Here is an 11,909-nt window from a genome sequence, read left to right as displayed (position 1 = left end):
TCCAAAACAAAATTTTCATGCGATTTAATTAGATCTTTCAAAAGATTTTGACTCTATTTCTAATTACATTTCTTTCAGAAAGTTAATCTATCTTGTCTTTTCAACGAAGGCTAATAAGCTGTTTGGAAGTTTTTGAATGATTTGTGGGCCAATGCGAATGGAATTTTTTTGGACCGGACTGAAGTCAGAAGAGGTATGCCGCACGGAACAGTACTGGATCCGTTGTTGAACAATTTATATATCAATCATATTCAAACTTGTCTCGGCAATTGATACACTTATGTTTAAAATGCAGATAATTGCCTGTTGCATGCGTCATTTATATCTTCAAATGATGCACTGAGTCAATTACAAAAAACCTTACACGAGCCTACTTCCTTTTTTATGCTGAGAATCAAATAAATCTAAAAGCATAAAAAAAAACAGATTATGGAATGAGACCGTCTTGTTATCAATAACCATTATGTATAGAAACCATCTGAAATCTGAAAGCAAAGACTAAGCTTTGATGCTGGATTCCAATGTGTCATTTCAAACTCAAATAAATAAAGTTTTGCAAAAAATGGCTCAAGGAATTAAGACCATACATACAAAAAGACAACGATTGCCTAAAAACTTTTTTGGAAATAATATTTGAACACCTGTAAATTGTAAACAACGTAATTTTTTTTGAAAAAAAAATCACAACACAGCCTATAACCGCAAATCAATAATTGAAAATGATATTCACGCCTTGTAATTTTATGCGTGCATATATGATTAGACTCCATTTCATTAGTGTAGAACCCTTTTAATTGTTTCTTGAAAAATGATTTGCTAATACCAAATTTAGTAATTAATGGGGCAACAAATTCCATTTTTTTGTTGACAGATGAAAAAAGTTCTTGTTAGAGAAGCGGTGGTTATCAGATATTATTCGCTTCGTTCATTGATTTTTTCAATAATTCGCTGTCGGTATCCTCAATGCATTTGTAAATGCTTGCTTTCTGTTTGTAAAATACTGACAAAGATATGGAAAACATTTCAATTCAACTCTTTTCTCAATAATTTACTTTTCCGTTGCGCGGTACAAGATTTAAAATTCGATCTGAAAAAACAGCGTTCAACCTTGAAGCAAAGCAATCAAAGACATTGTGAGAAATTTTTGTCCAGCAGTATCTATATGTAACATTCGCCCAGAAATACATACCGACGGAAAACAAAGCTAGTTTATGAAACGACTGGCTAGCGTCTAAACACAGCTTCACATACATTAGCTTCACATACTCTAAACACAGTTCTATGTAGCTTCTTCTCACATCGTGTCAGCAAAATCGTTACTATTTAAGGCTACCGGCCAAACCGCGCAAATTAGTTTACTTATTTGCGAAATCAGTGAGCTCATGGCTGGATCTCATTATCCCCAGACCACGAGGTAACTCTTAAAAACAGGGCTACTTCTTGATTATCATTTTACTATTGTTTCTGTTCAGTAGATAAAAATCATCATATCCATCGGAGATGGATCAACCCTTTCCCTCAACTCCTAGCTTCTCTTTATGTGAAAACGAACTTGATGTTACTCAATTCCATTCAGGGTATAACAGGAAGATGAAAGTTGTTTTTAAAAAATAGTTTCCAATTTTTCCCGAGACACTTCCAGATTGTTGGATCCGGTCGAAGAGTTGTCTTGTTGTCGACCAGGAAGTATAGAAAACTCCTCCCAGTGGCCTTCCTGATTCTCGGGAATTACTTTGTAACGATTGTAGCTGCACAATCTTTACAATTTGCGTTGCTCAATATCCTCGACTGCAAACTTCTATCTGCTTATTTCAGCGTTTTGTCTGTTTTTTCCCAGCAAAAATTGTTGTTCTGATTTTCGCGGTTCATTAGTTTTTGCGAAAAATAAAAAAGGAACTTGTTTTTTTTTTCGAACGAATTTTTTAAAGTAAGCATGTCAGCTTGAAGTGACCCTTCTCATTCCGCTCATTTTGTCCAATAAGACCGTTAATAATCGAAACTGCTCTTTTGTACAGTTGAACTACTTCCAATAAAATTCGTTGCGACGAACCATTTTTTGGCGGCATTCTGGTCTAAAGGCACATAGTTGTTTTTTTTTCATTGGCCATTTTTTAATTTTTTTTTGCTTGAGATTGAAGCAAAAGATTAGAATCAAGAGTCAGACTTAATTGTTGCATAGTGTTTTCTTCGCTATGTCGCTATGTTTTGATCATTATATTAAGTCGGTCAGTTTCAACATTCTGCTTATCTTTTTTTTGACAAAAATCATAAATTCTGTTTTTTATGCATTCAATTTCACTTTATTTTGGGAAAATTTTTGTAAGTTCGAGTAAGGAAGTTTGTAACCTACTCAAAGCGTCGTTTGAAGATAGTGATGATGCAAATTTTTTTACAATCGTCAGCATATTGCACCAAAGTACATTTATGAGATTTTCGTTTTTGTATATAATTGATATATAAAGAGGAATAATCAATTTATAAGAACGAAATAGAAAAAAATGGGTGCACAGCTAAAACACTGAATTTTGGACTGATAGAATTGTCTCGAAGACCCTTGACAGAATCATCACGAAAAATCAACAGGAGCCCTGGAAGGACCTACTTCAAGGGAGTATTATTAATGCAGACACACCACCCATAATGGTGGTGCAGTACCGAGGCACTGAAAATCTGATATTTGCAAATAAGGTGCGGAACGTCATCAAGGTACCAATTGTTTTCAACGTCAGAGTGCTGGAAACCTGCCTACCATCTTCATGTCTTCTTTTTCCCGTGAAAAAAAAATCAAAATTGCTTGAATAAAACGGTATGAAATTATTGCATCAAAAAATCATAAATTTGGGATTGAAATTTTGCAGGAAAAAAGTATTTGAACACCTGTAAATTGTAAACAACGTAAATTTTTATATAAAAAAAATTCACAACACAGCCTATAACCGCAAATCAATTAATGAAAATGATATCACGCCATGTAATTTTATGCGTGCATATATGATTAGACTTCATTTCAGTAGTGTAGAACTGTTTTAATTATTTCTTGAACGTTGATTTGCTAATACCAAATTTCGTAATTAATGGGGCAACGAATTCCATTTTTTGTTGACTGATGAAAAAAAGTTCTTGTTAGAGAAGCGGTGGTTATCAGATATTATTCGCTTCGTTCGTTGATTTTTTTCAATAATTCGCTGTCGGTATCCTCAATTCATTTGTAAATGCTTGCTTTCTATTTGTAAGATACTGACAAAGATATGGAAAACATTTCAATTCAACTCTTTTCTCAATGATTTACTTTTCCCTTGCGCGGTACAAGATTTAAAATTTGATCTGAAAAAACAGCGTTTCAAAGTCCAGCTCACCTGTTTTACAGAGGAGATCAATGAAGCTGCCTTATTTTACTCTAAAAGAATTGCTGCATAGTCTCAATGACTTAAAATTCAACCTTAAAGCAAAGCAATCAAAGACAATGTGAGAAATTTTTGTCCAGCAGTATCTATATGTAACATTCGCCCAGAAATACATACCGACGGAAAACAAAGCTAGTTTATGAAACGACTGGCTAGCGTCTAAGCACAGCTTCACATACATTAGCTTCACATACTCTAAACACAGTTCTATGTAGCTTCTTCTCACATCGTGTCAGCAAAATCGTTACTATTTAAGGCTACCGGCCAAACCGCGCAAATTAGTTTACTTATTTGCGAAATCAGTGAGCTCATGGCTGGATCTCATTATCCCCAGACCACGAGGTCACTCCTAAAAACAGGGCTACTTCTTGATTATCATTTTACTATTGTTTCTGTTCAGTAGATAAAAATCGTCATATCCATCGGAGATGGATCAACCCTTTCCCTCAACTCCTAGCTTCTCTTTATGTGAAAACGAACTTGATGTTACTCAATTCCATTCAGGGTATAACAGGAAGATTAAAGTTGTTTTTAAAAATTAGTTTCCAATTTTTCCCGAGACCCTTCCAGATTCTTGGATCCGGTCGAAGAGTTGTCTTGTTGTCGACCAGGAAGGTTAGAAAACTCCTCCCAGTGGCCTTTTCCTAACGATTGTAGCTGCAGAATGGTTACAATTTGCAATGCTCAAAATCCTCGACTGCAAACTTCTATCTGCTTATTTCAGCGTTCTGTGTTTTTTTTCCAGCAAAAATTGTTGTTCTGATTTTCGCGGTTCTTCAGTTTTTGCGAAAAATAAAAAAGGAACTTGTCTTTTTTTTGAATGAATTTTTTAAAGTAAGCATGTCAGCTTGAAGTGACCCTTCTCATTCCGCTCATTTTGTCCAATAAGACCGTTACTTATCGAAACTGCTCTTTTGTACAGTTGAACTACTTCCAATAAATTTCGTTGCGACGAACCATTTTTTGGCGGCATTCTGGTCGAATGGCACATAGTTTTTTTTTCATTGGCCATTTTTTAATTTTTTTTTGCTTGAGATTGAAGCAAAAGATTAGAATCAAGAGTCAGACTTAATTGTTCCATAGTGTTTTCTTCGCTATGTCGCTATATTTTGATCATTATATTAAGTCGGTCAGTTTCAACATTCTGCTTATCTTTTTTTTGACAAAAATCATAAATTCTGATTTTTATGCATTCAATTTCACTTTAAGTTGGGAAAACTTTTGTAAGTTCGAGCAAGGAAGTTTGTAACCTACTCAAAGCGTCGTTTGAAGATAGTGATGATGCAATTTTTTTACAATCGTCAGCATATTGCACCAAAGTACATTTATGAGATTTTCGTTTTTGTATAAAATTGATATATAAAGAGGATTAATCAATTTATAAGAACGAAATAGAAAATAATGGGTGCACAGCTAAAACACTGAATCTTGGACTGATAGAATTGTCTCGAAGACCCTTGACAGAATCATCACGAAAAACCAACAGGAGCCCTGCAAGGACCTACTTCAAGGGAGTATTATTAATACAGACACACCACCCATAATGGTGGTGCAGTACCGAGGCACTGAAAATCTGATATTTGCAAATAAGGTGCGGAACGTCATCAAGGTACCAATTGTTTTCAACGTCAGAGTGCTGGAAACCTACCTACCATCTTCATGTCTTCTTTTTCCCGTGAAAAAAATCATAATTGATTTACAAGTTTTCATGTTTTGAATGTAACTCCACCTATGTTGGCCAAACGCTTCGACATCTAACCACTAGAATTGACAAACACGGAAAAGAGGACTAAATCGTAGAACAACATCTAAGGCAGTGTGGAAATGAGGGCACGACAGCAGGAAAGTCATAGTAGGTTATAGACCAATCTAACACCAACGTCAAGCTGTTGACACAAGATGCATTTCTCATCTGGAAGGAGAGACCGAGAATAATCACGAGCGATGAGTTCTGGAGCAGGAAACTAACCCTTAAATTATATTTCCGAAAATTTATTTTCGATAAAACAAAAACGAATAAGTTTCGGAATTAAAATATTGACATGTTGCGAAACTAGAAAATGATACTAATCGAAAAATTATTTTAAATTTACATTCAATTCCAAACCTCAAATTTTTTAATTGGTTGAATTTTTGTTTTTTTTGTATAACCATTGTCTTTGGATCTTTTTAGGATCGATGATCATTTAATAAATTTCTTAACTTTTAATTTTCTAAAATAATTTTAATTTTTAATTTTCTAAAACGTTCGTAATTTGCAGTTTTAGTTTGTTTTGATATGAAAACTGAAAAAATACGGACCTAGTACCGTGCCTTGTGGCATACCTCTTCTAACTTCATTTCAGTCATAAAACAACTCAATTTACATTTAATCTTTGAAGGCGTTTTTTAGGAAATCTTTGATTAATGCATTTGACCTGCACAGCACTAATTTTAAACACTAATCATCTCCTTTTTATCATTATCATTTACTGATCTAAAAAACTCTGATTTTTACTGGGTAATTTGATGAAGGAACTCCTGACTGTAACCTCGGTTACTATGATATTTTCGACCTTCTGATTACTTTCTTGTGTTAAATGCATTTGGTTGCATTGAAAATCCCTTACAGTCGGAACAGTCTGTGTTTTTTGCATAGTAACCGGCTATCCGTGTTGTGTTTTCAAACGTGAAAGGTGTTAAAGGTAAATTTAAGCAGAGTTTTTACAATAATGGATGATAACCAGTTTTTACAAGCAGTTCTCCCGGCAGCCAAAGGTGGCTTGGGCGTTTCTTCCGCTCGTCTACTCGCTTTACCCGCTTTCTAACCCTCAGCAGTAAGAGCAAAAGATGCCTTGAGCCAAATCTTTGGTTTGGAGCGTGTGGATGGAACCTATACCTATGATGATGCGCTTTAACGGTGGTTTGAACTTGGAAAAATTGAAATGGCTCCGGAAAATGAAATCCTAAAAAAAATTGAACGGAGCCAATTTTATATAGCGAAATTGCAGACTTGATTTTACGACTCGAACCAACGGACGTAAATAGATAGACTTGGTTCCCAATGGTTGAACATCATCCCGTGCAAAAATTTAATGTTAAAACTGTCGAACCAACAACTCAGAACTGCGATAGGACTTGAATTAGGCTCAAAAATATGCGAACGGCTTAAATGCGTGTTCGAAAAGGACATTACCGAGGATGGCTGGCATGGTCTCCCTTGCCGCAAAAGTGCAGGGAGATTCTCTAGGCATTCTAACCTGAATGCCCTTAAAAAGCAGAATACATCTTCTACTCACATTCCGTCTGTTTTAGAACCACGACACCTCTACAGGACCAATCAGAAGCGACTAGACGGTTTGACGCTCGTTCCATGGGCTGTTGGCAAGCAGCTCTTGTGGGATGTAACGGTAGTTGACTCCTTAGCTCCTTGTAGGATTAAAGCTGGGTCTGTTTGTAACCCTGGTACGGCTGCCGCTGAAGCGGAAGAGCGAAAAAATGACAAGTATTAAGATCTTGTAGATGATTCATATCTTTTTCAACCGCTAGTTTTTGAAATTCAGGGCGCGGCCGGCCCCAGTAGAAAAATTTTTTTGAGCAAGCTTTGTAAGAACCTAAACATATGCACTGAGGAACTTAGAGCAGGCAGCTTTTTAAAACAGAGAATCTCCCTGTCAATACAGATTGCGAACGCCGCTTGCGTACTCGGAACAATAAATGACAAAACAACTTTCGACGAAATTTTTTATTTATAACACTTGTTTATTATATTTTCTCGTGTCGAGTTGCGTGTTCTTTTTGAAGAAACGTAACCCGAATCGACTTTAATTGAATAGGACTCAAACACTTGTCATCTTCTTTTATCATTATCACTTCCCTATCTAGAAAATTCCAAGGATTTTGACTGGAATACGTGATGAAGGGACCCCTGACTGTTACCTCGATTACTATGATACTTTTGACCTTCTGATTACCGAAATTTAAGGTTAGATTCGCAAAAGTGTCGAACCAACAACTCAGAATTGCGATTAGGCTCAAAAATATGCAAACGGCATAAATTCGTGTGCGGAAAAGACGTTACCGAGGATGGTTGGCATGGTACTAGACCAGACGCGAAGCGACCAGACGGGATGACGCTCTTTCCATGGGCTGTTGGTAAGCAGCTCTTGTGGGATGTAACGGTAGTAGACTCCTTAGCTCCTTGAAGGATTAATGCCGGGTCTGTTTGTAACCCTGGTACGGCTGCCGCTGAAGCGGAAGAGCAAAACATTGACAAATTTAAAGATCTTGTAGATGATGGATATCTTTTTCAACCACTAGTTTTTGAAACTCAAGGCGCGGCCTGCCCCAGGACAGAAATTTTTTGAGCGAACTTTGTAAGAACCTAAGCATATGCACTGAGGAATCCAGAGCAGGCAGCTTTTTAAAACAGAGAATCTCCCTGGCAATACAGATTGCGAACGCCGCTTGCGTACTCGGAACAAAAAATGACAAAATAAATTTCGATGAAAATTTTAATTTGTAACACTTGTATATTAAATTTTCTCGTGTCGAGTTGCGTGTTCTTATTGAAGAAACTAACCCGTATCGATTTTAATTGAAAAAGACTTAAGCAATTGTCATCTTCTTTCATCATTATCACTTCCATATCTAGAAAATTCCAAGGATTTTGACTGGAATACATGATGAGGGGACTCCTGACTTGACCGTAACCTCGGTTATTATGATACTTTTGACCTTCTGATTACCTTCTGATTGCCAAGTGAAGAAAAAAAACAGAATAGTCTTCTGCTCAATCAGTTTGCAGGAGTATTAGTAATTATTTAGCAAGTTATTTTAATAAAGGAGTTTAAAATGTGATATTTGTCTGGCTGAAGTTTCCTAACAGTAACCTAAAGTTTATACTTTTCAGCCAAAATGTCATCGGACCCAAGATCGTCCGAGCGCCAGTCACCAACAGTAGGTACATATGTCTGTTCCTTCTGCAATCACCAGAGTGTGTCCCTGGCAGCTATTAGAGATCATCTTGAATCTTCGCATAAAGACAAAGTTTTCACTGACGAAGATTTCATTTCCAGTGTTATTTACAAGCCTCATTCTTTGTCGATTAAACCTTCCTCAAACGTAGTGAAGACTCTTATATAAGTCCTGCTGGTTTTTGTTGTTTGTTTTTCCGGGAAAAAGGTTTAAAATATTGATGCATTTAAGCATAATACACTTGAGTTCAATTGAAATTCATCTACTGAAAGCGATGTAAATATCGCTCTCCAAATACGAACGTGGAAACGGCGCGAAAGAACGTGAACGATTTCTAGTTTCGAAAGTGGAGTTTAAATTGAGATTTGCAGCGGAATGAAAACTTTACCTGTTGATCCAATTTTCTCAAATTGGGTTAATGTTATCAAAAAAGCGCCGGTCAAAACTTGTTATAGAAATCATAAAAAGTGTCAATCTTAAATTGTTCTAGAAAATCAAAAAGTCCTAAGGCCATTTGTTTTTTCCTCGAAATTCGAAAAATGAGACTTTTAAAAAAGAAGCGACATTTTTTTCTGTGTATTGACTCGTTTCCAACTGTCTGTTGGCTATGTTTTCTTCACAGCAAATGTTCGTTTTTTAAGCTTTCGCTTTGTAACCAAAATATTTTTGGGTCTTCATGTGGTTATCTAACAGTTTTCCACATGCGTGTTTTATCTTATTCAATGCGTTTCCGTCATAACCATACTTTGCTTTTGGTTCACAAAAGCGCCAATAAGTTTGCTTTTGAGCAAAAGTTAAATTCATGTACTTAATCTAACCCTGACTAATGTGCTTTATTGTCTGGCTTGTTCTTCCATCGATAAAATATTTTCTGAAAAAAAATTAAAACAAATCTGATAAAGGGTTTGGACAGTCGCACATATAGAGGGTTTTTTCCTTGCAACTCCGGTTTGCGTCGAAGCAACACTGGTCCAATCTCGTTTCCTGGTTATTCTCCAATAAATTTTTATTGCGGCATGCATTGTGTGGTTCCAACTGCATGTCAATTGTTTTATACTCTTTGCTACTTTTAGAACTGGCTGCTCTTTTATCGCATAATTTTTAATGTGTGTGATAGTTCAACAGGTTGGCAGAAACTTACACGTAAAGTTTACGGCAAGATTCACTGGTTGAAAAGGTGGTTGATTCAATACGAATGGGCTAGTTTTTGGTCACTCGTTCCCTCTTCCGTAAAATTTAGCTGGCTAGTTAAATTATAAGAAATCTAAATTCTTATAAAATGAACTCGATTTTTATTTGCTTCAGTGTTTGATTTGTATTTCAAGAGAGGAAGAGGGCGTGGGGGAAAGGTGTACAAAGTTCTCCCAACAGTCGAAACAAGGGTCAAACGAGGGCCTAAAAAGACAAGGGGCAGAGGTGGTGCCTCGACTGTCTCAGCTGCAGAACATGCAGGGTGGACGGTGAAACGAGAGAAAATATCCTCCAAACCCAGTAAACCTATCACTAGTTCGAGTAGTTTAGTGCGCAGTGTCCCGTCTCCGAAAGTGGCTTCGTCTGGCGGGGATAGTCGGGTTACGCCTCCTGGATCATCGAGGTCAGGAATGACGACCCAGTTTCATTCCACTCTGAGTGGATCGGACTGGCCTCTGCCTTACTGCGCTCTCTGTGACAAACAAATCTCAATGCAGACCAAATATAAAATTCACTTAGAGAGTAAAGATCACAAAGCTCAGGATCAGATCAAACGGGAGAAGGATAAGAGGAGGAACAGAATGTATGCATGTAGTCTCTGTCCTGAAGAGGGACCCTGGATCCACAAGAGACATCTGAGACAGCACATGCAAACAAATCAGCACAAAATGGCCTAAAAGGTACACAAAACAGCTTACTACCCACCGTCCCCGATTTTTTTTACTTTCCCCATTCTTTCATATAATTCTCTGAAAGTAAAAAGGTATAAGCCTGTACTAACTAACTAGTTTCAAACACATGATGCTCCTTCCTTACCGTGTAAAACTCTTGTATCGGCCTAAAATTGATGTAAATCACTGGTGGAGGAGGGCAAAAGAGCCATGCTTTGAGTCAAAGATTCCGATAAGCTGAAATGTTGGCACCTAGTAAAATAACTCTTATCATAACATTTTTTGAGAAGATATAGTTTATTGGATTATTTTTTTATAGAAGAGTAAGATAGTGTGTTGATGAAAAGAGACCCCATTTGTTTCGTGCTGCGCAAATTTCACAATTGACTAATTAATTTAACAGGCGATTTTTTCAAGTGCAGCCTATTGCTTCTGGGATTATTTCTGAGAAGAAATCCAAGTGTTTTGAAACATGGTTGAAGCATAGCAATTCTTTTTGCAATGAAACAGTTAATGTTTTGTGTATTGGTTTGCTAATCCCATGCAAAGCCCTTCATAATTGAACTTAAGAAATATGGTGTTCATGGCCGACAGCAACCTCGTACGTTTTCACTCATATTTTTGACTCAGCTCAAGCTTCTGATTGTTCTGACGTTATGAAAATTTCCTCAATTAAGTGAATAAAAAGATGATTTATACCTAAAAGATAATCTTACGTGAAATTTTGTCTTTAAATGGTGATTTTTTTAAAAAGTCACAGATACAAAACCGGCAGATACACTTGGCAACATGGAAAACGCAGCAGCAAAAATTCGAAAAGCCCAAAATTTTTCCATGTGAGGTTTTTACACAAGCGAAGCTTGTGTTATAGTATGAACTCTCTTTTTTTCCAACCTAAGTCGCAAATATCGTGCGACGCAAATATTGATGCGACAAAATGTGTTCATTTTGAAAGTGACCTTTTCGATCACTAACCAGCTATTAAGTACAGCCAATGCTAAGGATATTCACACATGCTATCATATTACAAACTCCTGTTTGATAAAAACAGGTATTATAAAAATGTATGGGAGCGGGTTTTTTACTCTTCGGAAAGATTTCGTTTTTCTCGAAAACTACTCTACCCATTTTCAAAAAAGTGGTATGAATGGAAAGTTCGGCCACTCCTCTGTGTGCCTGCATAATCCACAGTCTCTTTTTACCTGACCCCAAACTCTGCAGCCTTCTAAAAGTTGCGTGGGGGGGGGGGAGTTTTCGACCCAACATTTTTGAAACTTTTAGGCTTTTCTCGGTAACTACCCTCCCAAACCTGAGGTTTAGTTTCAATCGAACGGATAGTTTGTGACAAGCTCCCCTGCTTTAGCTGTTATGCTCAATTTTTTTTCCACAAAAAGTGCCCCTCTGATAAGTCAATTTTTAGACTTTTGACCGTTTTTAAAGCTTTTTACTTCTCGAAAAGAACTCAATCTGATATCAAAGGTTTGATCAAGGCAACAAGTTGTAAGAAGCTTCCGTGCATAAACTGCTACGCATTTAAGTTTGAACAAGAAACATGTTTCTAGGAAAATTCCAAAATTACAAAATGTTTCACTCATTTTTAATAGAGGATTTACCAGGGTTTTGGGTGAAGCCCAATGCTGAAATTTTTTAAATTACCTACTTCATCCCGCATCAGTACAACAAATTC

General features: G+C 36.6%; 1 protein-coding gene across 1 annotated transcript in view; it reads left to right on the top strand.

Moving 5' to 3' along the window:
- The window catches only part of LOC134852056 (uncharacterized), a 57,703-nt gene extending 47,475 nt beyond the window's left edge, over positions 1 to 10,228 (top strand). The window contains exon 6 of the mRNA XM_063868335.1: positions 9,686 to 10,228. Coding sequence (XP_063724405.1) covers positions 9,686 to 10,228 — 543 coding nt within the window. The remainder of the gene's footprint in view (positions 1 to 9,685) is intronic.
- Positions 10,229 to 11,909: the final 1,681 nt, after the last annotated feature.

The sequence above is a fragment of the Symsagittifera roscoffensis genome, chromosome 7 (assembly GCF_963678635.1).
Source record: "Symsagittifera roscoffensis chromosome 7, txSymRosc1.1, whole genome shotgun sequence".
NCBI lineage: Eukaryota > Metazoa > Xenacoelomorpha > Acoela > Convolutidae > Symsagittifera > Symsagittifera roscoffensis.
The sequence above is the reverse complement of the archived record's forward strand: the minus strand, read 5'-3'. Positions and strand labels throughout refer to the sequence as shown.